The sequence below is a fragment of the Podarcis bocagei genome (assembly GCF_964188305.1).
Source record: "Podarcis bocagei genome assembly, chromosome: 2".
Classification (NCBI taxonomy): domain Eukaryota; kingdom Metazoa; phylum Chordata; class Lepidosauria; order Squamata; family Lacertidae; genus Podarcis; species Podarcis bocagei.
In genome coordinates, this window is record NC_138126.1 from 110360186 (window position 1) to 110385834 (window position 25649).

At 41.2% G+C, this 25649-nt stretch overlaps 1 protein-coding gene across 1 annotated transcript; it reads left to right on the plus strand.

The window, feature by feature from the left end:
• Window positions 1-4825: 4825 nt before the first annotated feature.
• Window positions 4826-24084, plus strand: NOL11 (nucleolar protein 11). Its single transcript, XM_081181339.1, has 18 exons — window positions 4826-5029; window positions 6245-6358; window positions 6963-7019; window positions 8552-8697; window positions 9477-9534; window positions 10758-10899; window positions 11924-12121; window positions 12895-12971; window positions 13978-14101; window positions 14546-14643; window positions 16443-16520; window positions 18692-18876; window positions 19454-19579; window positions 20810-21037; window positions 21482-21560; window positions 22247-22339; window positions 23596-23703; window positions 23934-24084. Exons 1-18 carry the CDS (start codon window positions 4892-4894, stop codon window positions 24045-24047), a joined length of 2163 nt encoding a protein of 720 aa, XP_081037465.1. The 5' UTR covers window positions 4826-4891; the 3' UTR covers window positions 24048-24084.
• The last annotated feature ends 1565 nt before the right edge of the window (window positions 24085-25649 follow it).

Genomic DNA, 25649 nt, shown 5'->3' on the forward strand with positions numbered 1-25649 from the left:
TTCTCCAGGAGAAGTCGCAGCAGAAAAGCAGAGCTTCCTGGCGATAGAGATGCATGATACGAAGTATTGATTCGTATTTTGTGGTGTAGGGTCAAATAAACTATTTGAGCCATTCACACAGTTCTTTGTCGTATAAGAAACAGGGAACAAACTTCAGCGTCAACCCCCCCCCCCAATATAAAACAGTGGTAACTGCAAGGACACCACTAATTTTCCAACTGGAGTCTAATCTTACAACAACAACAAAATCACTCAGCTGTATTCAGTACACTAAGTACCCATTCCAGTTCTCACTTGTGTACTACAGGTACTATTAAAACGATTGCCACTGGGTTACGAAACAATAGCCAGCCAAACTGCCTGCTACATTAGTTTGAAAGGGAAATGCCTATTCCATATTTAAAAGTACAGTCCTAAGAACTTTTACATTTTACAGAATTATTCAGGCAGCTATTCTAAGCGCCACACTGTGAGGTATGCAAGCAGATGTCTCTGATGTGGTTGCGGAAAGAAGGGCCGTCTTTAGCATATGCCCCAGCGAGTTGCAAAGATCTGCCCAGCACCCCCTTTTTTGGGGGGGAGGACTCAAAGTTGTTGAGCTTTTTTGCACCCCCAGGTAAAGACAGCCCTGGCAGAAAGCTCTGCCACCATGGCTATACCATCAGTGGTGTTTCGTGGGTGGTGGATATGGGCTGTTATAGAATTGGAAGTTGGAAGGGACCCTTGCGATGGAAGAATCTCGACTAGATCATACACGAGAGATGGCCATCCAACGTCTGCTTAAGAACCTCCAAGGAAGGAGAGTCCACAACCTCCCGACGGAGACCGTTCCACTGTTGAACAGCTCTTACCGTCAGAAAATTCTTCCTGATGTTTAGTCAGAATCTCCTGTCTTGTGACCTGAAGCCGTTGGTTCAGGGAAAACCTTGGGTCAGTTGCTTCTGCCCTGGTATCTCCACCCCAGAATCTGTACCACCATTTTAGGACTTGTCTGCCTGAATCTTTGGTGGTTCCTTCGAAACTAAAGCTGTTGTGTTCTTGCAAATAACAAGTGACAATACATTTTTAACGCAACTCCCCCTACAGCCAGTTTTATCTGGCAAAGAAGCAATGTGTAAAACATTTATGAAATAACCACAATGCATGCTTTTGTGTGGGCTGTTCATTTCTGAATCATTTTCTTTCATCAGATGCGGTAGAACTCATCTACATTTAAATGAAACCTCACTGGTATGATCAACCATCCATATGACTGCTTGAAGGGCTGTGAGGAAGGCCTCATTAATACACATAGGGGTATACATAATGGATACCATCACGAAAGAACATTTGAAGTCTCAACATACCTACCTTGGGAAGTATGCAGAACTAGCCCCACCATGTGGAAAAATTAAGCAGCCACCCTGGGTGGCAGCTTTTGATCTCAACTGAAGGGTGAAAAAGTGTTACTCTCCTTTTTTGTATTATTTTGTATATGAAAATAGTATTTTCAGTTCAAAATCTATATGTAGATAGAATGCAAATCTCTGCCCCATCACTTCAGACTAATAGCTTCTGAAAACATTTTTACAGACCGGCTCAGTGTTGTATTTGTTTTTTGATTTTTCTATGCAGCTTATTACTGGTGCTCAAGGCACTGCAGAGCAACAAAATCTGCGCTCATTGCTGTAAATAATAATTCTAAAACAACATTATTAAAAATAGCAATAGCAGGTTTTTAAAAAACAGAATTATAGCTTGTAATTTAGAAAGGTTAGTCGCAAACCTATTCAGAGCTTAATCTGAGCCAGGGCTTATCCCTACACCTGTTGCTAAAGCCAGAGCTCAGTGCGCAAGATACGATGCAGTAAAGGCAAACATGCCTTTGGGCATGTACCAGTGTTGTGTCATCTTGCTGCTAAGGAACCATAACCATAGTGCTGTAGCTTGGCTTAAGAAGAGCATGCATGAGATAGGGTGTGACTTCCTGGAAAGCTGGAAGTCCAGAAATTTTGTCGTTTTACACATGGCACACTGAAAGCAATTCTATTAAGGCTGACATTCTATGTACGCTTACTTGAATGCGATCCTTTACAGTGAAATTCATAAGCAAACTTGCCCAAGTAGAAGTTGTAAAGCTGCAGTTCTCAAAACTGTTCCGTTACAACCACTCCCATCTATTCAACTAAATCTCAATAACACTCTTTAGGGACTGGGTTGCAAAGCAATATACTTTGCCCTGCATTCCTTTACCCTTTTTTATTGACATGCAAGTCCTGGTGAGCCGCAGTCACTGAACGGCTACCTACAAATCGAGGTTCACAGTTTGAATCCTACCGTTGCCCCGCTCTCCAGATGGCACCAGGTCTCTCAGTCCCCCATCTACAATATGGTGGCGATCCTGACCTAATTTGCAAAGCTGCCGTAAGGATTATAAGATGACATACGTGAAACTTGTGAACGCTCAAAACTCTGCTGTACAAATCCGAAGTGTCACCGCTCCTTCAAACATCTTCCGACAGGAGTATTGCAGAAACAGAACTGAGCAGCAGCAGGTATCGGGATGTTTAAGGGAGGTTTGTAGGAGAAAAACTTAAAGGAGGGTAAAACTCCTCCCCTCCCCACAGAGAATACAAAAGACATCGGGAAAAGAAAATTGGAAGAGTGGTATAATTATCATTATAAAATTCCCCTAATCAGAGCAGGGAAGGGTTTGCTGCAACCCTTAGGAAGGAGGATACAATGAACAGGAATCACAGGTGGTTGACTACCTATCAGCTTCCAAGAGAAATGGCACCAACCCAAAAGGTAGCTGCTTCCACATACCCAGGGGGTGCCCTAGGTTTGCAGAAGTCCTTAAGTTTGTGAAGTAAAATGACATTAACACAATGCGCCTTGCCTGCTAGGAAGCCTCAAAGTGCCAACAAGAGGAAGGAGATCAAAAGAAACCAGGAGTGAGTCTTTTTTGCTCTTCATAATATGGCAACATTTATTTATTTATTTAAAAGTCTTTAAAAATTTATCATGGGATAAACTTTCACTTATACAGTGGTACCTCGGGTTACAGACACTTCAGGTTACGGATGCTTCAGGTTACAGACTCTGCTAACCCAGAAATAGTACCTCGGGTTAAGAATTTTGCTTCAGGATGAGAACAGAAATCACACGGCAGTGGCGGGAGGCCACATTAGCTAAAGTGGTACCTCAGGTTAAGAACAGTTTCAGGTTAAGAACGGACCTCTGGAACGAATTAAGTTCTTAACCCGAGGTACCACTGTATACCATCAGAGCATGTCATTCTGATGAAAGTTAATTTTTGCAGAATGGCCAGAATTTCTGCAGAATTATCCACAGAAAAATCTCCCTAACCCTGAATCTCAGTGGGCCACAATCACTCATCCCCTGGCCTAACAGATTATAGTGTTGCTGCAAGGATACCAAAAAAAAAGTCAGGTAACTCTTATCAGTGAGCCAATGTTGTACTTTTCCTGAGCTCCTGCCACTTCCTGGCGTGTATCGCCTGTGGGGTCTCAGCACCGTGAACACAGCCGCCAGTCCATTTGGATTTTTTACAAATAACGGGAGTTTGGTGAGGGCGCCAACTCACCCTTTTCTCTATTATTGTTATTATTATTATTAAACTTTATATTGTGATAGGAATTTTGAGGTCTTAGATATATGGTAATGTTCATAACCGCACGTACACAGATCAGCACAGGAAGACCGACCTGAAGCCATTTTGATTCCTAAACTGAGCAAATGTTTTCTCTGCAAGGTCCAAGTGGGAAACCTCCCATTGTCTCTTTCCTCACAAATCCTGTCTTAAGGGCACATTTAAGATATGAATAGGGTGTGAGCCTGTGACCTGGCCCAGGAACTAAGTATTTATCACTACAAAAGAATGGCCAGACTCCCCAGGCAATCCAATCAAGTAACCTGCCAGACAGCAGATAAACAAGGACAGGAGAAAAACAACATTCAAATTTCTGTTTAGACCGCCTTTTCTGTGATGTAGGTATGATGTATCTGAGGGGTGGTCTTAGGTTACACCCCTTCTGTGATGTATGTATGATGTTTCTGGGGGTGGTCTTGATCTACAGGGTGGCAATTTCAAAAGTCTTTATTAGGCCTTGTGGGCCATTGTTCTGGGTTCCTCCTCCTCTCCTGCGGGTGCAACAGATCAATAAAGATCAAGCTTACTAGCTGCTTTGCTTCTCAATATTCTCTGGTTGGCCTCTGTTATTCTCTCCTACCAATAGGGAACCTATGTATGCACTCTATATGGGCTCTTGGATACCCCATAAGGGGAAAAGGTAATTTTTGTTTACAACAATATACCGCCCTATACCTGGAGGTCTCAGGGTGGTTCACGGAACACAATCAAAAATATAAAAACCACAAAATATATAATCAAAATAAAAACAACCCAAGAAGCCATATTTTTAAAGGGCATAGAAGGCAAGTGCTTCATGGCAGGGCCCGGTTAGGGTGCTGTTAAAATGACTGCCTCTGGGTGTAAGTGTTACCATATTTGAAACAGTGAGAATCTAGACAGAGAAGTTATTTTGTTTTGTTAGCAAAGTTGTCGCGTTTTTCATGGGAAAGCTGTCATGCGTCCGGATTTTCGTGGCGCACGCAGTTCCGGGGAATCCCGGACGAATGGCAACCCCCATCTGACCGGCGTTCGCCCAGCTGGCCCCAATTCCTCGCCGTCTTCTCTTTCCCCAACAGATGGCGCTTTGCACTGTTCCCGCTGCGGAAGCTCACTGCGCCTGCGCGCCGAGCCCGGTTGGTTGGCCCCAGTCGATTTCATTCCCGCCCCTTCCTTTTAAAACGAGCTGGAGGCCGCCGCCGCCGCCGTCCTGTGGGCGCAGGCGCACTCGCAACCTTCTCGTCTCGCGTGGCCCTCAAGATGGCGGCCTTCTGTGAGGAGTTTGCGCTGTGCCCTTTGGCGGGAGCCGGGGTCCCCTCTCAGGGACCGCTGGGCCTGGAGCAGGATGCGGACCGGGTGCTGCTCACGGACCGAGGCCGGACGGTGACGCTGTATAAGGTAAAGACTCCTTGAGAGGAGAAACGGGGGGCGGTCGGGGGTGAAGCGAGCCCTTTGCCGCTTTTCCCATGTCTTGTTTCAAGTCCCTCAGGCACGATCCCTAGGAATAGTCTCAAAAGAGGGGGGGCCCTAGTGGTGACGACCCCTGCGGACCCGCTCAATCCTTTTTGCGCGCAGAAGGTCCCGGGTTCGAGTCCCCAGCGTCCCCCGCAGTATTGGATGGCAGGAACGATGGCAAAAGCGAGGACAACCTTCCTGCAGTTTCGCCTTCACCCCCAAAGGCGCCCTCCTCCCTTGTTCCCCAGGACAGACGGATATTAACAACAACAAGATGACAGAGGAAAAGACTTGGGTCTCTTTCTGCAATCCGTAGAATTCTCCCTCAAGAAAATCTCAATTTGCGATGGCTCCTGTGTATTTAAAAGACCTCAACCCCCACAAGCACAACATGCCCTACAGCAGGCATAGGCAAACTCGGCCCTTCAGATGTTTTGGGACTACCACTCCCATCATCCCTGACCACTGGTCCTGTTAGCTAGGGGTGATGGGTGTTGTAGTCCCAAAACATCTGGAGGGCCAAGTTTGCCTATGCCTGACCTACAGTTTTATAAACAATTACAGTATAGGAAAAGATCCATCCTTATACAGTGGTACCTCGGGTTAAGTACTTAATTTGTTCCGGAGGTCCGTTCTTAACCTGAAAGTGTTCTTAACCTGAAGCACAACTTTAGCTAATGGGGCCTCCTGCTGCCGCCATGCCGCCGGAGCACGATTTCTGTTCTCATCCTGAAGCAAAGTTCTTAACCTGAAGCACTATTTCTGGGTTAATGGAGTCTGTAACCTGAAGCGTATCACTGTACAGCAGGGTTCTTGCAACTATGATTTATAGTGGTTCTCCCAAGCTGGTGTGCGCACTCCTCCTCATGTTTGTATGCACTTTCTTGCAATTTGAGAAAGTGCATACAAGCATATGTGCACACCAGATTGGAAGAACTCCCATAAATCATAGTTGCAAAAAGCACCCTGCTGTATAGTTCTGTAGAAGGATTTATCTTTTTCTATAATTGTTTATAAAACTATAGGGCATGTGTTTGTGGGGTTTCAGCTCTTTTAAATACACAGTGCAATAGCAAATTGAGTTTTTCTTGTGTACATCTTAGTAACTTATGCTAATGATTTAGTGTCTTAACAGTTGATAAGTTGGACTTTTTTTAGGTTTCAGATCAAAAACCACTGGGTTGCTGGTCAGTCAAACAAGGTCAAACAATCACATGTCCTGCTGTGTGCAATGCTGAAACAGGAGAGTTCATTATTGTCCATGATGATAAGGTATGATTTCTTATTAAGGCAAGCATTTGACTATAGTTACTTGGGAAACTCTTGCATTTGGTATAGTTTTATTGAAGCCATGGTGGTCTTTTAAAAACTTCCTTTATAGAAGTTGTAGTAGGCAAAACAATTCATGTTTAATCAGTCTGTTTGGAAACTGCATGCTAGTGTGGATGAAAACTTGTTCATATTTTTAGAGTGTGCAATAACTGATTTCTGATAGGGAACTGAGCCTCACAAAGACTGCTGTCCTAAAAATACTTCAGTCAAAATCAGTAGGATTTATTTCCATAGAAACAAAAATGCATTAAATGTACATTGCAGAAGCCAATGGGATTTTGTAGGTTTACATTTGAAAATTCTGCACATATCAAGAGACTGTTGGCATGGGTCTGTCATAGTTGTCCTCTGTGCAGCATTCACACACATACCTGAGTGCACAACTCATCTATTTTGGAAATCCTGGCTGTGTGTATATCACAGACCATAAAAACTAGTGTATCTTAAATATCCTAACCTGAATTGCTTGTGTCTAGTCGAGCTTTGAGGTAATACTTTGCAAATAGATATTACGCCTTTTTAAAATGATGGTTTTTTTCAAAAGGTTTTACAGATATGGAAGGAAGATGACAGTAACTTGGATAAAGCCTTTAAAGCAACGGTAAGTGCTGATAACTTGTAATAAAGTTGTTTTAGAGCATGGCAATTACCTTGTGCAATCAGTTGATGGCATGAGTTCTCTATATGTTAAATTCAGCCTTGCAAATTATGGGTTGGCTCCAGAAAGGTTATTCTGTAAACCAAAGTGTTCCTTCACTATCTGTGATCTAGCAGGGGTACTAAGTGGAGCAGGGAAGGAGATTTTCACTGATAAGCATCTCTGGACAAGCTGTTCCGCAGGTTCAGGAGAGAACCTGGAACGGCATGGCAGATGATGTTGGGGCTGCAGGTGAATATTGTCGCCTCTTATTGTAGGAAAATGCCCTGTGAGCAGAACTATGCCCATCTGAAGTCTGGATTGCACTGAAAAATAAAATAATTGTGTCTTTCTAGAACACTATATTTCACCTGTCCTTTCTCCTTCCCGCCTTAGTAAGATAGAGGACCTTTTGCAAATTGTTGAAACAGTCCTTCCACCTAGGGCTAATAACTACTATTGCACAGTAAAAGCTATGCGGTAACTTTAGTTAGTATCTGTGCTTTCAGTGTCTAGACTTGGATTTTTGTGAATCATCAAAATACTCAACTGAGTAATGACATTTTGGGGTATTCTTTTCTCTTTGGGCATAACCAATTTTGCTTTGCTGAAAGAGTTATATTTCAGTGTCAGTCAGAATAGTAATACAGATGCTGTCACTGAGTTGCTGCAGAATTTTCCAGCTGTTACAATTGTTTTTACTGTACCGTACCCTTCTTCAAAGGTGTAAATAGCAAATGACAAGAGCCCAGATTCAACGAACTCAGCACCCTTGTGGAAGCTAGCACAAGAGTTTCTGCTAGCACAGTGGACCTACCCTGCTCCAATTCTTCTCCCATCTCTGCTGTGAATTGTCAGGAAAACCCCAGACAAGCATACCTAGTAATATTTAGATCTGTAATTCAGTTGCAACTCATTCCATTGCTCATACCAGTACCTGGAGCAATCAACTTTTTAAGGCCAGCCAGAGTGAATGTAATTTTTTGCTGAACATTGCAATATTTATTAACATTTACCATACTTTACTGTGCATAAGACTAGCTTTCCCCCCTTAAAAATCATGCTAAAAAGTGGGTGTCATCTTATACATGGGTAGTGCATAGGGTGGATGTTCGATTGGTTGCTGCCGCGGCTGTCAGCAACTATTGTGCATGTTATTGGTTGCTGTGTCAGTGGGTGGTGTTGATTGGCTGCTGCTGCAATTGGGTGGGCGATTGGCAGCTTCAGCTGGTGAGGGGACAGACGGGAGGCGGAATATTCCATGCGTGTGGGTGAGAATTTTTCGGCATTTCCCCAAAAACAACCCTGGGCAATCCTCCGCAAAAAAGCTCAACTGCTTTTTGCCATCTCCCCCCATTTTCTGTAATTTCAGTCCCCAAAAATAGGGGGGTGTCTTATAGACTGAAAAGTATGGTATTACAAAGATACCTGCACTTTTGTTACCGTTTATATTGCACATTTATATTCAAGACTAAAGTTAAGAGTTTATTTTGCAGTTGTCAGCAGATGTGTATCGGATACATTCTCTGCCTAATACCGAACCCCTGGTCCTGTTCAAAGGTGGTGCTGTCAAGAGTTTAGATGCTTTACTCACAGCCCCTCAGCAAGAAATTGAAAGTGTTGTTTCAGACGAAGTTATTAGGTGAGTGCCACAGTTAATGTAAGCTTTCCAATTCAAAAATTAGGCTATAGATTTGGTGCTGGGTCTCTCTAGATCCCTTAACCTCACTCTGGTACCAGAGCTACCCATCACCTTGTTTCTTTGTAATGCCTTATTCAGTTCATTCTTCCTGCAGGTGAACAATTAAAGTTTTTTAAGTAGGCTTGGAAACTAAGGAATATGGTGAATAAAGGCGCTCTATTTACTCCCCAAAAAGGGGATAGTGTGAAGCATGACGGATAACTTCATACATTCAAATTTGCATGATACTTTACACTCATAGTTGTGTTGTATTGGCTGTGAACCTTATTTCAAATAATAACCATGTTAGCATGCAATGCTAGACCAAACCATGGCTTAGCATGAATGTATGGACTGCGAGGGAGATGTTCACACCTGCTTTGCTCCTCCCTGGTTCTTATAAGCTCTCTATGGTGCAGAAGCTATGCTTGGGTTAGTGTGCAGTCTGAACCCAGGATTGTGGTTAAGATCTCTCTCTGATAACAAGCGGTAGCCAATTTTTGATCTTGGCTACAGATGGTGATTTAAGGAGAAGAGAGCTCAACCACAATCCTTGGTTTCGCTTAGATGCCACATGAGACCTAAAGAAGCCAGAGAGAAGCAGAAGCATATCTGCATGGTCCTAGTAAGCCATAGTTTGTCTTACCGTAGTGTGCAAAGTAGGCCATTGTATTAAGTATTCTTTGTGGCCATGTTTTTAGTTTTGATTGCCCTGCAATAATAATATAACTTATTTTTAGATGGAGTGATGCTTTCTTGGACGTTGGACATCCTGTTCTTATATTTATTACTGAGCAGGTAAGTGATAAATATTATAAGGTTTTAAAGTAGTGATGCAATATTTCCGTGTTTAAGTCACAGGTGTGGCATTTTGTTTACTATCTTATTTGTTGATGCAGAATCGGTCTTAACACTTGAATAAGAATCCTCTACTGCAGGGGGCTACTTACATGCTTTAATTTGGGTACCTCTGTCTCCCCAATAAAGGTGCTCTAACAGATATTTCCAGCCTTGGGAACTGAAATGTAAATATTTAGATTTATTTTCCATGATAAGCATTTTAAAGTTATTTAAGTTGAACGAGCTTGTAGTAGCAATGGTCACATATAACTGAATTCTGAAATATGTGCATTGTGCATATGTACTCCACAGAAATAATAATAATAAAATCATACAGTGACTAATGGAAGGATTGCTCAGGCCTACTGAGAGCCAGTGTGGTGTAGTGGTTAAGAGCGATAGACTCATAATCTGGGGGAACCAGGTTCACGTCTCCGCTCCTGCACATGCAGCTGCTGTGTGACCTTGGGCTGGTCACACTTCTCTGAAGTCTCTCAGCCCCACTCACATCACAGAGTGTTTGTTGTGGGGGAGGAAGGGAAAAGGAGAATGTTAGCCGCTTTGAGACTCCTTCGGGTAGTGATAAAGTGGGACATCAAATCCAAATTCTTCTCTACTACTACTACTACTACTACTACTAAGAATTAAGTCTCTTCATATGATCCACTGTGGAAATGTTACTATGCAGTAGAAGATTAATACAGATGCAACACTTCTGTGGTGCTGTTTTTATTTGCAGTTCTTGGGATGGTTTGGACAGGATGAGCAATGAATCATTCTCAAACTCAGAAAAAACCCTTATTTTAATTTCAATATTGTAGTACAATAGGTTGTCCAGAATGAACAACAAGAAACTCCTATTTCATTGTGCTTTAGAAAGTCCTGCTTTGTAGGGAATGGGGAATACTTTCTTATAAGAGGAATCCTCCAACTTAATGGTGCAAGCATACTATTGGACAGGCATTTGTTCACTGTAACCTGCTGGTATTACACAATCTTTGCTTTTTCGCTTAAATCATAGCTACATAATGATTTGTGGGGAATTACCATTGCAAATGTTTTTTGGGGGCCCAAATATCTCTTAAGTATATGATATAGTTAATTTCTTCTGTCTAGCTGCAATGTCTTTTTAATGAACCTGGTTGTCTGGGAAATGAAAGAAGGCCACTTTTTTTCTTCAGGATGGGAATTGCTTCATATATGTTCAGCAGTGTAATCCGTGCATCCTTCAGAAGTTTAAACTGGAACAAGGTGGCGAGTCAGCCACACCGCTGGGTTTTGCAGCATACTTGAAAAACAAAGTTGTCACGTTGCTTTGCTTGTGTAAGTATTAAGGTATATTCTAATTGTACAGGAGGGGAACCCTGCCTTGATAAAGCGCAGAAGAGCAAGCATCATGTTATTTCCAATCAGTCTTTTGCAATTAAATGTTGAATAAACAGACATAGTTCTTAACAGTGTAATTGTATACTTCTGTGAGGAGCATAGACATCTATGCATATTTACAAATTCAGTACACTGAGTTTGTACATTCAGATGTAATGTACAAACATGAACTCGGGGCCAAATGCTGCCTCTAAATAGGAGGGGGTTATAAGGTTACAGTTTTTCTGTACAGTGGTACCTCGGGTTAAGTACTTAATTCGTTCCAGAGGTCCATACTTAACCTGAAACTGTTCTTAACCTGAAGCACCACTTTAGCTAATGGGGCCTCCCGCTGCCGCCGCGCCGCCAGAGCACGATTTCTGTTCTCATCCTGAAGCAAAGTTCTTAACCTGAAGCACTGTTTCTGTGTTAGCGGAGTCTGTAACCTGAAGCGTATGTAACCTGAGGTACCACTGTATTTATGATAACATTATTTGCTGTTTTAACCACCTGCCAGAATTGCTAAGCCTTTGCACACTTGTAATTGTCAAACCATATTATGCTGTTGTATCCGAATGGGATTGCTGTATTAAAGGTCAAAAACCTAAGACTGTTTCTTAGTTTGGGGTACCTATGCAATCGTAAACTCTTTAGCTGAGGATGGTATGTAGAAACTGGACAGACAGTAGTCTATTGATAACAGAGTATGTAGCTGTGAACAGAAGTCGCAGGGAAGGAGGCTTCCCCAACCCATTAAAATTATCTGACAGGCAATGTGCACACATTAACTCCTTGGGGGATTTTTGGCAATTGTGGCTGGTATGCATGAGCTACACAGGACCTCCATGGAAGCAGCTGACAAATGGAACCATTCCGAACCATGCCTCCTCTTAAGTGATGCCCTGTCTTTTACAGTGATGATTTGTGTATGTCAACTAGTATTTATTCTTAACTATTACGTAACTGAATTCTATTCTTACAGATTCCAACGGATGTGTGTATAAGGTTCTGGTGCCCCTGCAACAGAGTGGCTCTGAAGAAGAGCAATTTTTACAAAAGTCTCTTCTGATCAGACTTCTCGTATCTGGCAGTATTTTAAAAAGCACTTCAATTGCTATTCTCGATAAAGATCATATTGCCATAACAGGATGTTTGGATTCCCCAGATGGACGCGTTAAAGGTAACGTAAATCGCTTCAAAATGCAGCAGCTGGACTAAATCTATTCTGCTTAATTTGTTGACTGTAAACAGGAAGGAAACATCCAAGAAGCACTCTTAAATAAACATTAAACAAATATTGAGCACCTAAAGTCAAGATGCTGTACAACAGCCTGGTGCCTGCCAGATACTTACTGACTGCAACTCCCGTTGGTTGTGCTGCCTGGGATTAATAGGAGTTGGAATCCAACAACATCTGGAGGACTATCGTGCAATATAAAATGTAGAATAAAAAGCAACAAGTGTCTGGTCTGCAGGCAGCTAATCTAAATATGCAGATGCATAAGAAAGAAGAGCAAGGAAAGACAGCAGAGAAAGCTATACAGGCAACTCCCAATTTGCATGGGGGTTGCGTTCTGGGTCATCATGTGCATAAGCCCACCCGGTTATGCCCTCTTCTGGGTCTGAAAATGGTGCAAATATTCATGGAACACGAGCAAAATGGGAGTTGCCTGTACAGTTGATTGTTATTGATCTGTTAAACCATACATGGTAGAGTGATTAATTACAGAACTGAAGCTTCACTTTATCAAAAATAGATTTGTTGAACTGCTTTTGTAAGAGAATAGTAATGACTCTGATTATGAATTGAGACTTCAGCAATGTTTGACTGGAAAGTTTTGGGTATGTTAATTACTTTGTAGGGCACATTGCCAAAGTTACCTTACTCAATTTGCAGGCAGCATTCATAACTGAAAGCTTTACAAGTGGTACTCTTGTTTTTCCTATTTGTAGATTGCTTTTCCATATGGAATATAAAATTTCAAACATTACAGGCTTTAAAGGAATTACCACGGGGAACCACTGGACAAGTAAGTTGTGATCAATGTGATCTATCCATTTTCATTTTAATACACTTGTAGCTAGTTTACAATGGAAAACCTTGAACAGAACATATGAAATATGAAAAAAAGAATGCTGAAAAAAGGTATTAGTCAGATTTTAAAACATTCCCTGTTTTTCAGTGCACATATTAGATGTCCTGCAGAGTGCACTGATCGATTGGGTGCATAAGGGGTGCAACAATCTTTGAAGAGGATATATGTGAGTGCAGTGCAAGCACAGCTGCTTCAGTGCGTGTGCAAAACTCCTTCAAGAGCCATTGTCACTTTTTGAATTGGAGACTGACTGATCCAGATCACTGGATATTTCTAAGCTCATCACAGATCTCTTTGAAGGGTGTTGGTTGTGTAAATTGATCAGTAAAGGTAAAGCACCACTGACAGTTAAGTCCAGTCGCAGACAACTCTGGGGTTGCGGTGCTCATCTCGCTTTACTGGCCGAGGGAGCCGGCGTTTGTCCACAGACAATTTTTTCTGGGTCACGTGGCCAGCATGACTAAGCTGCTTCTGGCGCAACGGAGCACCGAAACCGGAGCAGCGCATGGAAATGCCGTTTACCTTCCCGCCAGAGCGGTACCTATTTATCTACTTGCACTTTTTGGCATGTTTTTGAACTGCTAGGTTGGCAGGAGCTGGGACTGAGCAACGGTTGTTGGGATTCGAACTGCCAACCTTCTGATCAGCAAGCCCAAGAGGCTCAGTGGTTTAGACCACAGTGCTACCCACGTCCCTAAATTGATCAGTAGTCTGCAATTAATCTTCTACAGATCTAGCAATAATTGAAAATCTTTGTAAGTGTGCCCCATTGCTCAGTTATTGCAGGGCTTCAGGTATATATAGATGACAAAACTGTTACCTTTCAAAAGAAACTAGAAAGCTCAAAAGATCTGTAGCATTTAAGGGAGTGTTTGTGTTGTGAGTATACTGTGTTAATTCACTTTTTACTTGCTAATTATTTGTATTTGATGTTTTCTAGTGTTGGTGTTACGGAGACAAACTCTTCATAACACATGGTAACGAATTAACAGTAATATTGTATAAGTGTGAAACATCTTCCTTGGCTGCTGCTGTTGGGAAAGTTAAGGATACACAAACATCAGGTAGGGCTTAATTATAAAGCTTATATTTACATTCACATAATCCTCTTTTGGAAATGCCTTTAGAAAACTACATGTAAAAAATGCCCATCTTAAGCTGCTTATCCTATTAGAAGGCAGTGTACTAAGATTTTTCAGTTTACAAATTGGATTTTAATATTCACGAATATTCTCATTTGTATTGTCCAATTCTCTGTGGATTTTAGATGGTATGTTGAAAAGTATATTTAGTGTTTTTGCTTTACCTTAATTTATTATGATTAAATTCAGTTAGACATTCAATATGGTAAACTCATAACAATAGCTTATTTTGACATCCAAACCCACGCATTACAAAAGCCAAGTTCTTGTCTGGTATAATTTTTATAGAAATCTTTTTTTGGTCATTTGTGCATAACAATAATAGGTTTCACTCTCTAATGTGATAGTCTATATTACTTTTTCCAGAAATGAAGATTATACCTGCAGATTGGAACATGCTTCAAGAAGATGATCTGATAGGTGTAAAGCCAGATCAGCCTGCTAAGTGTGAATCTAATAGGCTGGTATGTTGGTTTCATAGTCACCATTCAATCTTCCTTTTGCTATATCCATTTCAATATTTATTAAACTCTTTAGATAGATGGATAAAATAGCATTTTCAACAAAAAGGCATACCATTTTAAGGAATCTGTACAAGATACCAAAATTCCTTAAGTATCCTTGGTTTCTGTGCAATACAGCCAGAATGTTAATAGGCAATGCAAAGCAGGGAGTTCCAATCATTACAAAAAGAAACTCAGCTGTTGAATTTAAGGGAATTGTAGTCCAGCTTTTAATGATGTTTAACCTCTCTGATCTGCATAATGGTTACAGTTGAAATTGGGAAATGTCAGCCCACTCTTTTGCTTTGGTTTTTGGAAGATTTTCACTTGAATACTTGGGGTGTAATCCAGATTAAGCTTTTGCAGTTTGATCTTATAGTCATGAATAACTTTTCACATCACTTGATTACAAATTGATCTTCTTAAATGGTTACCTTGTTTCGGGGGGGGGGGGAGAGGAGCACAAAATATTAGTCCTGAAAGCATTTGCTAAATTGTACTGGGGGGATCAAGCTCTAGCAGGGTTCACCTATTTCCCCCTTCCCTCGATGCCATAGAATCATAGAATGTAGAGTTGCAAGAGACCATGAGGGTCATCTAGTCCAAACCCCTTCAATGCAGGAATATTTTGCCCAACGTTCCTCTAAACTCACTACACTATTCCAGAGCATCCTCCAACCCTGTGGAACAGCTTTTCAGGCAGCTCCATAGGGCTCCACAGGAAGAATCAGCAAAAAAATTCCTCTTCCACTTCCTTCCTCCCCCCTCCCCATTTTACAAACATGGTGGTTTGACAGTGGGTCATCAAGTTGCATACCCATCCCTATTTATTTTGATAGAAAATATTTTATTAAAAACATCTGTGGATTTATGACTTGAGAAAAAATATTCCTAGCTGCCAGCAAACAAATTGGTAGGCATGTATATCATACTAAAGTAAAAAAGGAATTACTTGTACATGCTTTCCAGAAAATTAGTTGTATTGGACCATTGTACTAAAAAAAAAAAATCTTTCTTACTCAAGTTTGGGTGAACTTCAAGGCAGACTTGCATAGTATTGGGAAATCTAATTCACTACTGAAACAGGGTGCTCTTTATTCTGGATTAGTTAATCCAGAACATTTTTTTTATCTCTACCTCCACCCACTGCTAGAAGGTGACCTTAGGCAAATTGTCCTTTAGAAATTGCGGCTCTCGGTAGGAACAAAGATCATGTGCTAAAATCTGCATAATGAAATACCGTATTTTTTGCTCTATAAGGCTCACTTTTTCCCTCCTAAAAAGTAAGGGGAAATGTGTGTGCGCCTTATGGAGCGAATGCAGGCTGTGCAGCTATCCCAGAAGCCAGAACAGCAAGAGGGATTGCTGCTTTCACTGCGCAGAAGCTAGGATTCAGAATATTTTTTTTCTTGTTTTCCTCCTCCAAAAACTAGGTGCGTCTTGTGGTCTTATAGAGCGAAAAATACGGTATTTTTCATAATCTTGGATTTCTCTCTCTACCTCTTCTAAAAACATCAGAACTGATGCTTGCATATCTCTTTTCCTTTATTAAATTATTAACCTATTTTGTTCTTAAAACATTTTTGTTTTGATGATCAAAAGAGAATATAACTACTGGTGAATTGAATCTGCTGGCAGAATTTCTAAAACTAGTTGTAATTGGTCCAGGATACGTGTTACCATTGGCTGTTCTTTTTCTTTAACTGTCATGGAACTTTAATTCTCAAAGACTCTTATTATGCATGTTTAAATACTTGCAGTTGAGGTCAAGAAAGAGCATGGATGCAAAAACTCAACTGGAGACTCTGACAATGGAACAGCTGCTTTTAATTATCAAGGTAAATATAATAATTTTTTATTTATACCACACCCATAAGAAAAACACTTAGGAAAGTTGGAGTGGTTGGGTAGAGAACAAGATAACATTTATGCTTTAACCAGAAAAAATGGTATCAGGAAATATGGTATACAGATACACAATATTAAAAAATATGTATACTAACTTCTTAAAAAAGAATTGGCAAATTTCTTTTTTCCATCAGACTTTTAAATTGAACTCTGACTTTTAGTTTGAACTTGTTTTAAGTCCTGGGTCTCTTGTACACAGCTCAGATCACTGTGATTAAGCACTGTGATGAAACCAAATTTAAAATATTAGTCCTTCAAGTTTTATGGTAACTGTTGATTGATATTGTGAGAGCAATTGGACACTTTGTGGGGTTTTATCAGTCAAGAAATTACTTGGCTAAGCTAGAATCCCACTGAAATATAGAGCTGTGTTTACAAAGTAGAATGGGAGATTTTACATAAAATTTATTCTAACAGAGCTTGCATTCAGGGGCGGAGGGAAGGGGTGCCCCAGGTGTCAACACTGAGGGGGGTGACAAAATGCCGGGCGACACTCATCTTGGGGCCTGCAGCGCGCCCAAGCCATGTGTCTCCTGGGAGTGACGTGGTGGCTTGGGCACCCACAGGCTCCGCGCTTCCCCAAACGGTCCACCTGCCACCTCCCCCTTAGCTGTAGGGTAGCTGAGTGGCAGGAGGCAGGCAGACTCCTTGGAGGCCCTGCGGAGCATCCTGCCCCGGCTGGTCCCGCCCCGTGGGCAGCTGGTCCTTCTCCGCAGGCGCAGGACATGCACGCCATCCCAGGCGCCCGGTTGGCTTGCTCCACCGCTGCTTGCTTATAACTTCATTTATGTAGGACAGGAATGCAGCAGCAGGAATGGGAGAAGAGGGAGGCAGCTACTATTGTTTGCTCCAAGTACCCACATGGCTGCTCATTCACATTAAGCCATATGTCGGTGTAACATGTACAGACCAAACCAATGAATCGTCTCACCGCTGATCAAACAAACAATAGTTTGTTTTCCAGCTCCTCTTCCCTCATGCCTTTTGTAACTTGATGAGCATCAGGGCTGGGGTGCCAAACAAATCATATAACTCCATGTCGCAGTTGAAACAAACCAGAGTTCATAAACCAGCAGCAAACCATACCTTCAGAGCATGGTTTGTTGGCAGTAAACAAACTATAGTTAAGCTGTTGGGCAGGGTTTCAATAACCAGACAGTGATTTAATAAACCATGGTTTATACTCCCATCTTTCAACTTTAGCAAAACTAAACCTGGTTTGCTCTGCTTGTTAGCAATGTAAATATGTGATTGAATTAGATCAGCAATGATTCATTCCTCTCTGCTAAACTGAAATAACAACTGAAACCTTGACCCAACATGGTACCCTCCAGAAGTTCCTGGTCAGGGGTGCCAACTTGAATAAATTTTGTGGGGGCCCAGGTAAGCCCCGTCCTGCATAATTGATCACACGATGCAGAGCACACATACCATTTGAAAGGAAATGCTCATCAACTTTGTTGAGGCCCAGCCCCCACGGCCCCTAGGAGTTGGCTCCTATGTTCCTGGTAGTTCTCACAACCAGCACAGTTGTGCTGGGTGACAGATTTTTTTGCAAGTAATAAGCAACTGTTCTAAATCACCTTTCTACCTAGGGGGCAATGCTTATCAAAAAGTTTCCATTTAAAAATTAAACCAGATGCAAATGTTTGCTATAGAATCCAATGTTCTAGTAGTGTTTTCATTCATGTTAAGACAGTATTGCTGAAAAATCTTATGATTTAGAGCCTGAGTACTGTAAGGGCAGGGGAAGGCTCATGTAGGGAGGTTTTCCCATCCCCTCCTCCACCCATATACCACGGCGTTCCTTGCCACCATCACCAGAAAGAACTCTCTGAAATGCCTTTTGTAATATGGTGGCAGCTGTGACACATCCAGGCATCTAAAGACAGTGTTTTTGTTTCTTACAAAACATTCTCATGCAGATTTCGGCTGCAGTCTTATGCATTCACATGAGAGTAAGACTCCTTGAACTTAACGGGTTCGACTTCTGAGTAGTTATGTGTAGGATTGCACAGTTAATGGATTAAAACTCATAGGGCAACCAAGATTACTTTTAATTACTTTGGCTAGTTAAAGCTGGTTTTCTGGGATCTTTCAGGATTCTTCACAGAATGTAATTGAAGAAAAGCTGAAGACATTTTTCTCCAGTACTCAGATACCAGACTTTCAAGCATCAGTTGGATGCGTACTCTCTGCTCTTGTGAACAGGTGTAAAAGAGAGTCCTCATTTTACCCTCAGAGTTGCCTGGTGCAAATTATCCAGACACAAGGCCTCTCTTACAGGTGAGCTAGTATTTATTTTATAATAAGGTAAAAAGGTAAAGGAACCCTGGATGGTTAAGTCCAGTCAAAGGCGACTATGGGGTGCAGCACTCATCTTGCTTCAGGCCAAGGGAGCCGGCGTTTGTCTGCAGACAGCTTTCTGGGTCATGTGGCCAGCATGACTAAACTGCTTCTGGTGCAACAGAACACCATGACGGAAGCCAGAGCACACAGAAACACCATTTACCTTTCCGCCACAGTGGTACCTATTTATCTACTTGCACTGGCATGCTTTCAAACTGCTAGGTTGGCAGAAGCTGGGACAGAGCGATGGAGGCTCACCCCATTGTGGGGATTTGAACCACCAAACCAGGCTCGGTGGTTTGGACCACAGTTCCACCCGCATCTCTCTTATTTTATAATGAAATTTAAGGAACTGGAATCCTTCAGGAACTTTGAGAATAGTGGCTTATCAGAAACTGATTTCTTGTGAACCTGTGGTGCTCCCAGAAACCTGAAATATTTTTGTGGATAAAAGTTAATATTTAACTAATTGCAATTATATCCGGAGATGTAACTGTTGGCCCTTTTGTTCAAGTATGTGCCCAGATCTAATGGCAGTTGCCTTGGAGAAAACAGATGTACACTTGTTACAACTATGTCTCCAGCAGTTTCCTGACATCCCTGAAGCAATTACCTGTGCTTGCCTGAGGACTTTCCTAAGGTCAGTATCAAGCAATTTATCCTACATTTTTATTAATAATGCTTGCAATTGTTTGCTTTGAAGTACTATTTTTTTCTCATCAAATTACTTTGTGGGTAATAAAGGAACTTCAGAGACACTGTGGTGTATGGACACTAGCTTACCACTTTGGCAAGAAGTAGAAATGACATGTATTTTACCCTATTTAATTCCCTTGTGTATGAGAGCTGTTCATAATGAACTCCACTGCAGTTATCAGATGATATTTCCATTGTTCTAGAGACATTTTCATTTAGAAAATTCTGAATCTTCTTCTTCTTCTTCAATTGACTGCAGTCAGAAAAGGTTAGTATATGAAATCAGGGGGAGTAAATTAACTACCTGATGACTTTAGGCATTCTCCAAATGCGCAGTCATCTCTAAAATGCAATTTTGTGTGTTATGGGATGTTGTGTTATGGGAGGCTGAAGGCAGCCCTGTTTAGGGAAGCTTTTAATGTTTAACAGACCACTGTATTTTAATACTTTGTTGGAAGCCACCCAGAGTGGCTGGGGAAGCCCAGCCAGATGGGTGGTGTATGTATGTATGTATGTATGTATGTATGTATAAATAAATTATTTATTTGTTTGTTTGTTTGTTTGTTTATCGATCGATCGACGCAAATTGAATGTAATAATAATAATAATTTTTATTTATACCCCGCCCTCCCCAGCCAAGGCCTGGCTCAGGGCATCTAACAAGCATTAATAAAAACAAGTTGAATGAATACAACTTAAAAACAAGATTAAAATACAACATTAAAATATTGAAACATTAAAATATTAAAATGCAGCCTCATCACAGGAGGAGAAAGGAAAATGAAAAAAGAAAGAGGGAGAGGGAATCAAACTGGCTCCAAGCCAAAGGCCAGGTGGAACAACTCTGTCTTACAGGCCCTGCGGAAAGAAATCAGATCCTGCAGGGCCCTGGTCTCATGAGGCAGAGCGTTCCACCAGGCCGGAGCCAGTGTTGAAAAGACCCTGGCTCTGGTTGAAGCTAATCTAACTTCCTTAAGGCCCGGGACCACTAGGGTGTTGCTATTTATGTAGAGACTTCTCTAGACCTGCATGGAAAGGCATGTTCTTCTGTCCATCTTAATCCCAGATAGTAGTTATTGATGTTGTTGTTATGAAATGTCAATTTCAGAAATTTCTTATAAAATGCCTTTTTAAACTAACATCAGCATCTGGGGACTTTTCTTTTTCTTCCTAGCATTGGTGATGACCGCCTTGAAGAAATGAATGTGTATTTAGATTCTGTAGCCAGTTGTGTTGATACTGCGCACAACAACAGAATGGGAACGCAGTCTAAAGTTATACAGAATGGCTTCAATTCTGAGCTCCCAGAAGAAGGCATCTGCGACACACCGTTAACTCAGAAATCTCACATGACATACACAAGAGAAATATGCCCTGTTGGACCACAGAAGGCAACGTTGCTGTATCCTTTGCACATTAAATAAAGTTGCTCTTACAGATGTGGAACGGTTATGTGGCACCTGTGGCATATTGTTCCACCATTTTGGAACCTCATTTCTTGGGAGATTTAACAATCATGAAGGAATGGGAAGGTGGTATTTTGCTGCACCACCCCCAGTGCACCCTGAAGAACTGCTCTAGAGAGTAAGGTGAGGTGGAGTTTCCTGCCTCCCCCACTTCTTCCTTCACTGAGAGCTTCTGTTAAACCTTGGTCCCTTCCTTGGCAGAAGGATCCCTTCAACTTGCAGAAAGAAGACTGCAGTTCTAACCTATTTTGTTAGCCTTTTAAAAAATGCTTTCTTTTTCAAAGATGTTACTCTTAAAGAATTTGGGTGGGTAGGCTGGGATACAATAAAAAATCTTAATGCACATTGGTCCTTGACCCTATTACCTGAATCTTACGCAGAAACACCATTCTTCGTTCAGCATACAGTGAGACATTTCTTTTGCCTCATCTGAAAGATCTCTCAGCTGAGCAAGTCATTGTAAGTAGCGACTCCTCTCTTGACTGTTTCTAGATATTATTGTTGATTACATATTTGTTCTTTGAGCATCTTGTGGCTTTTAGAGAAATTATCAATGAACTTTTTCAGTTATGAAATCCATATCTAAATATCACATATCTAAATCCATGTTGATTATTACTGTGATAAATAGATAAGTATCCACTGAATGATATTTCATCCCACACTGGTTCTGTAGAACCTCCTCGACCTCTGGTAGTGATAGTTTTAAACTTCAGGTATAACGTTAGCGTAAGCTTCAGGATGTGTTCACAATTAAATTTGCTGCACTTATGCAGATTATTATATATTATATAAATTAGAAAGGGAGGGTAGAATTACTGTATGACATTGGCCAGATTAGACTGAGGACCTTCAGAAGTTTCACTTCTATGCAAGTTGCTACAGGCCTGATGTAGATTTGTTATGTCTGAATCTGAAATCAATATAGGAAGGCAGGCTTGCTTTGCGGTTTCTATTTGTTTCTGCATGGAAAAAGTCAGCATAGATTGGTAATATAGTGAGATCCCTGAATTCAGTTGTAGAAAGAAAATTGAGACAAGTATTTTTTTTTTAATGAATACTCGTTTGCAAGTATATTAAAAATTCTGTACTGTATATACTTAAATTTGAACTACAACTTTTAAATGATATATTTTTCTTCCTAGTTATTTCTCCGGTATCTGCAGTATCTGTACATGAAGTGCAATGAAGAAGCTGCCACAGACCTCTCTGGAATATTTTGTCTGTCCATAAACCAGGTAAGGGGCAGGTGGGAATTAAATTCATCATTGTTCTTGTGAGTTATCAGCATCTATGTGTTAACTCAAGATTTCTGCTTCATTGAAAGGACTTGATCTGTATGTGCACTCCTCTGTGTATTCAGAGTCTGTTTCAGCCCAATGGTAAACATAACTGTCTTCAATTAATGTTTATTCTAAAAGTGAGACTTGGGCTCTTATGGCAGAAATTGTTTTATAGGATCCTTGGTTCCCTTTTTCATGGTTAAAGAAAAATATGCTTCCCTCCTCCAGTTGCTCATGGTGCAGTGACAGAAGGATTGTTAACACACACGATGTGGTATTGATCTGTGTCCCAATTTTGAATGATGTTACTGCCCTAGCTAACTTGGTTTGGGAAACAGATCTGAAAATTTACAAGATAGCATTGATAGGATCCCTTACAATGGGATAGAATCATACAGTGAGACAGGGAAATACTTGCTGGTCCGTGACTTTCATGATTGCCTTGGAGATTCTGCTCCTAGAAGTAGTTGCTTAGCTATGCTTGCATTACACACTGTTATTTGCAGAATCATTGTTGAAATATGACAGTTTCAGCTCCCTCCCACTCGGCAGCCAAGATTGTTTTAAATTTAAATGTGCTACATGTACATTTCTTGCCAAAAGTGTGGCAAGGGAATTATAAAGAAATTATTTCCTGAGTGTTAGTCTCTTGCATAAAAGCTAAGCAAGTCTTGTGGTACTGTTAAAACATTGGGTTGTGCTCAGCTAAGTCCTACCCATTAGCTCTATTGAAATTAATTTTGGGTAGGACCATCACTGAATCCAATTTCAAGAAATCCATAATGGCATAAGCTTTTGTAGACTACAACCCACTTCATCATATGCATGATTGTACAGAAATGACTATCTTCTGTGGAATATTGTTATTTTCCATTTCAGTGCAGAGAGTTGCATCTGAAGGCTGCATGAACAGAATTTCCCTGCTTCTCTTCCCACCAACTTCCGTACTCCCTAAATGTGTAGGAGTTTTAGAGGGTCCCCCAAATCTTCTTAGAAAACTTGAGGGGGGGTAGGAATGGAGGGCTAAATTAAAATCAGAAGCCCCATTGCACAAAAGGAAATTGGTTCTGCTCACGGATGGGCACATGCCACTCAATAAAATTATAAGGCAGTGGAATTCTGTCTAATAATTGGTGCTGACTTTCTCATGCATGTGCTGAAGGTTAAGGTATCACTAGCTTACGCTTATCTATCACTGGTTTAATTTTCAGATCATGGACTGGATATGCCTTCTCCTAGATGCTCACTTTACAGTTATTGTGATGTTGCCAGAAGCAAGAGAATTACTTTCTAAGCTGCACAAGTTTGTTAGAGCCCAAGTAAGTTTCCTTTTGAAATTGCAGCACCAGAAGCACAGGTTGAACGTTGTAGGTGGTGATACCAAACCAAGCTTCCTTTTGAAAACCACAAATGTTATCCTTTGTTTGCTATCACGCTCTGCCCTTTTGCATGAAGGCAACAGTAGTGTCACTTGTGGGAATAAAAGCAATGTTTATAAAGGGCTGGCAGGAAATACGAACAAGTCTTATTTGTTTCCCCCCTCTTTTAGGTACGTTTTTACTCAGAACTCAACAAGATTGAAGGAAGCCTGAGGCATTTGCAAAGGATACAGAACCCAGATGATGTGGGCTTATATTCCATTGAAGTTCTGAAACTTGTATGAATAAGGCACATGTTTCTCATAAAATTATTGTTACAAATCTACTGTGGACATTTTTCTCCCTCTTTGCATTCCGACTCATCTGTTCTACCTTGTAAAAGCTTATTAATACCAGAATTCACATTGGTGAACTGTACTGATACCCCTTCAAGGCCGTCTTTTCTAACTTGGTGCCTTCCAGATGTTTTGGACTGGGGCAGATGGGATTTGAAGCCTTTGACATCTGAAGGGCACCAGGATGGCAGAGGCTGCTGTAAGTTACATTACGACTACAACATCCAACCTGAATACATGTATATATGTATAAACTATAGCTCAGATCCACTTTAAGATACACTAAAGACAAGAGGGTGTCATTAGGAAAGCAACATGCATTTCTTAAAAGAGGTCTTAGCTTGTTTACACTTAATCTTGTAGACTTGTTTGCAAGCTATCTAACACGGGAAAAGTAAATTACAACAGCAAAGTTCAGACCTAGTATAAATGTTGTAGGTCAATGGTGTCAGTAGCTTGAATGTACAGTGGTACCTTGGGTTAAGAACTTAATTCGTTCTGGAGGTCTGTTCTTAACCTGAAACTGTTCTTAACCTGAAGCACCAGTTTAGCTAATGGGGCCTCCTCCTGCTGCTGCACGATTTCTGTTCTCATCCTGAAGCAAAGTTCGTAACCCGAGGTAATATTTCTGGGTTAGCGGAGTATGTAACCTGAAGCATATGTAACCTGAGGTATCACTGTACTGCATGCATAATACATAATACACACAATACAGTTTAGAGATAACTCTAGCTCCTAAAACCTGCTAAAGAAAGTCTTGTAAACCGTAAAACTTCATACTTTAGGTAGAGTCTCCCACAAGGAAAACTCAATTGAAAGAAGTATTACAAAAAAAGTTTCAGTCCATGCCTTAATTGGTCAAGTTTCCATGCTGATAACATTGTTCAATAGGGCATGGCTAACAAACTAGGAAAGAGCTTTGGGCATCTCAGGGGAAAGATGCTCCTGAAAACATAATTTTCAGCTCTGTACACCAGAACTGGTATTGTGAATTACTTGGGAACAAAAAGCACACAAGCTAAGCGTCTAGATATGGTGTTATTTTTCTGCCTGCACGAGGGAATAGAAGATGATACAGAAGCCACATGCAGCACTAGGTCAAAACGCTGTAATTTTAGTAAATTATCAAGTTCCAATAGTTTGCTGCGTTAAGACAGCTTTGACTTAAGTCTTCGGCATTCCATCAACTGGGTCAACCCAACGGGAACACCATATGCCAGTAGACAACCACTGGTCCTTTTGCTTATAAACCTGCTGCAGAAGCATTGGATTGGCTCTTGCCATCTTTCACACACCCATCCTTTGTCCTTCCCCCTCAGTGGCATTGACATTGGGAAGCCAGGTGTACCCTGCCTGCAACTCCCTGCCACTCGCTGCTGATGAAGGTTCTGTGGTGCTCTGTGCCTTTTTGTTATCTTCAGGCATTATGGTAACCATTCTCTAGGGTTAGGAGAGCTGTAATGTTGGAAAACAGAAGTGCCTGGCGTGCTCTGGTCCATGGGGTCATGAAGAGTCGGACACGACTAAACAACAACAACAATGTTCTGTTTA

Coding starts and splice junctions, on each gene's coding strand:
- NOL11 (XM_081181339.1), top strand. CDS start 4,892: ATGGCGGCCTTCTGTGAGGAGTTTGCGCTGTGCCCTTTGGCGGGAGCC. Junction 7,020..8,551: donor ATAAAGCCTTTAAAGCAACG/GTAAGTGCTGAT, acceptor TTTATTTTGCAG/TTGTCAGCAGATGTGTATCG. Junction 22,340..23,595: donor TTTGTCTGTCCATAAACCAG/GTAAGGGGCAGG, acceptor TTTAATTTTCAG/ATCATGGACTGGATATGCCT.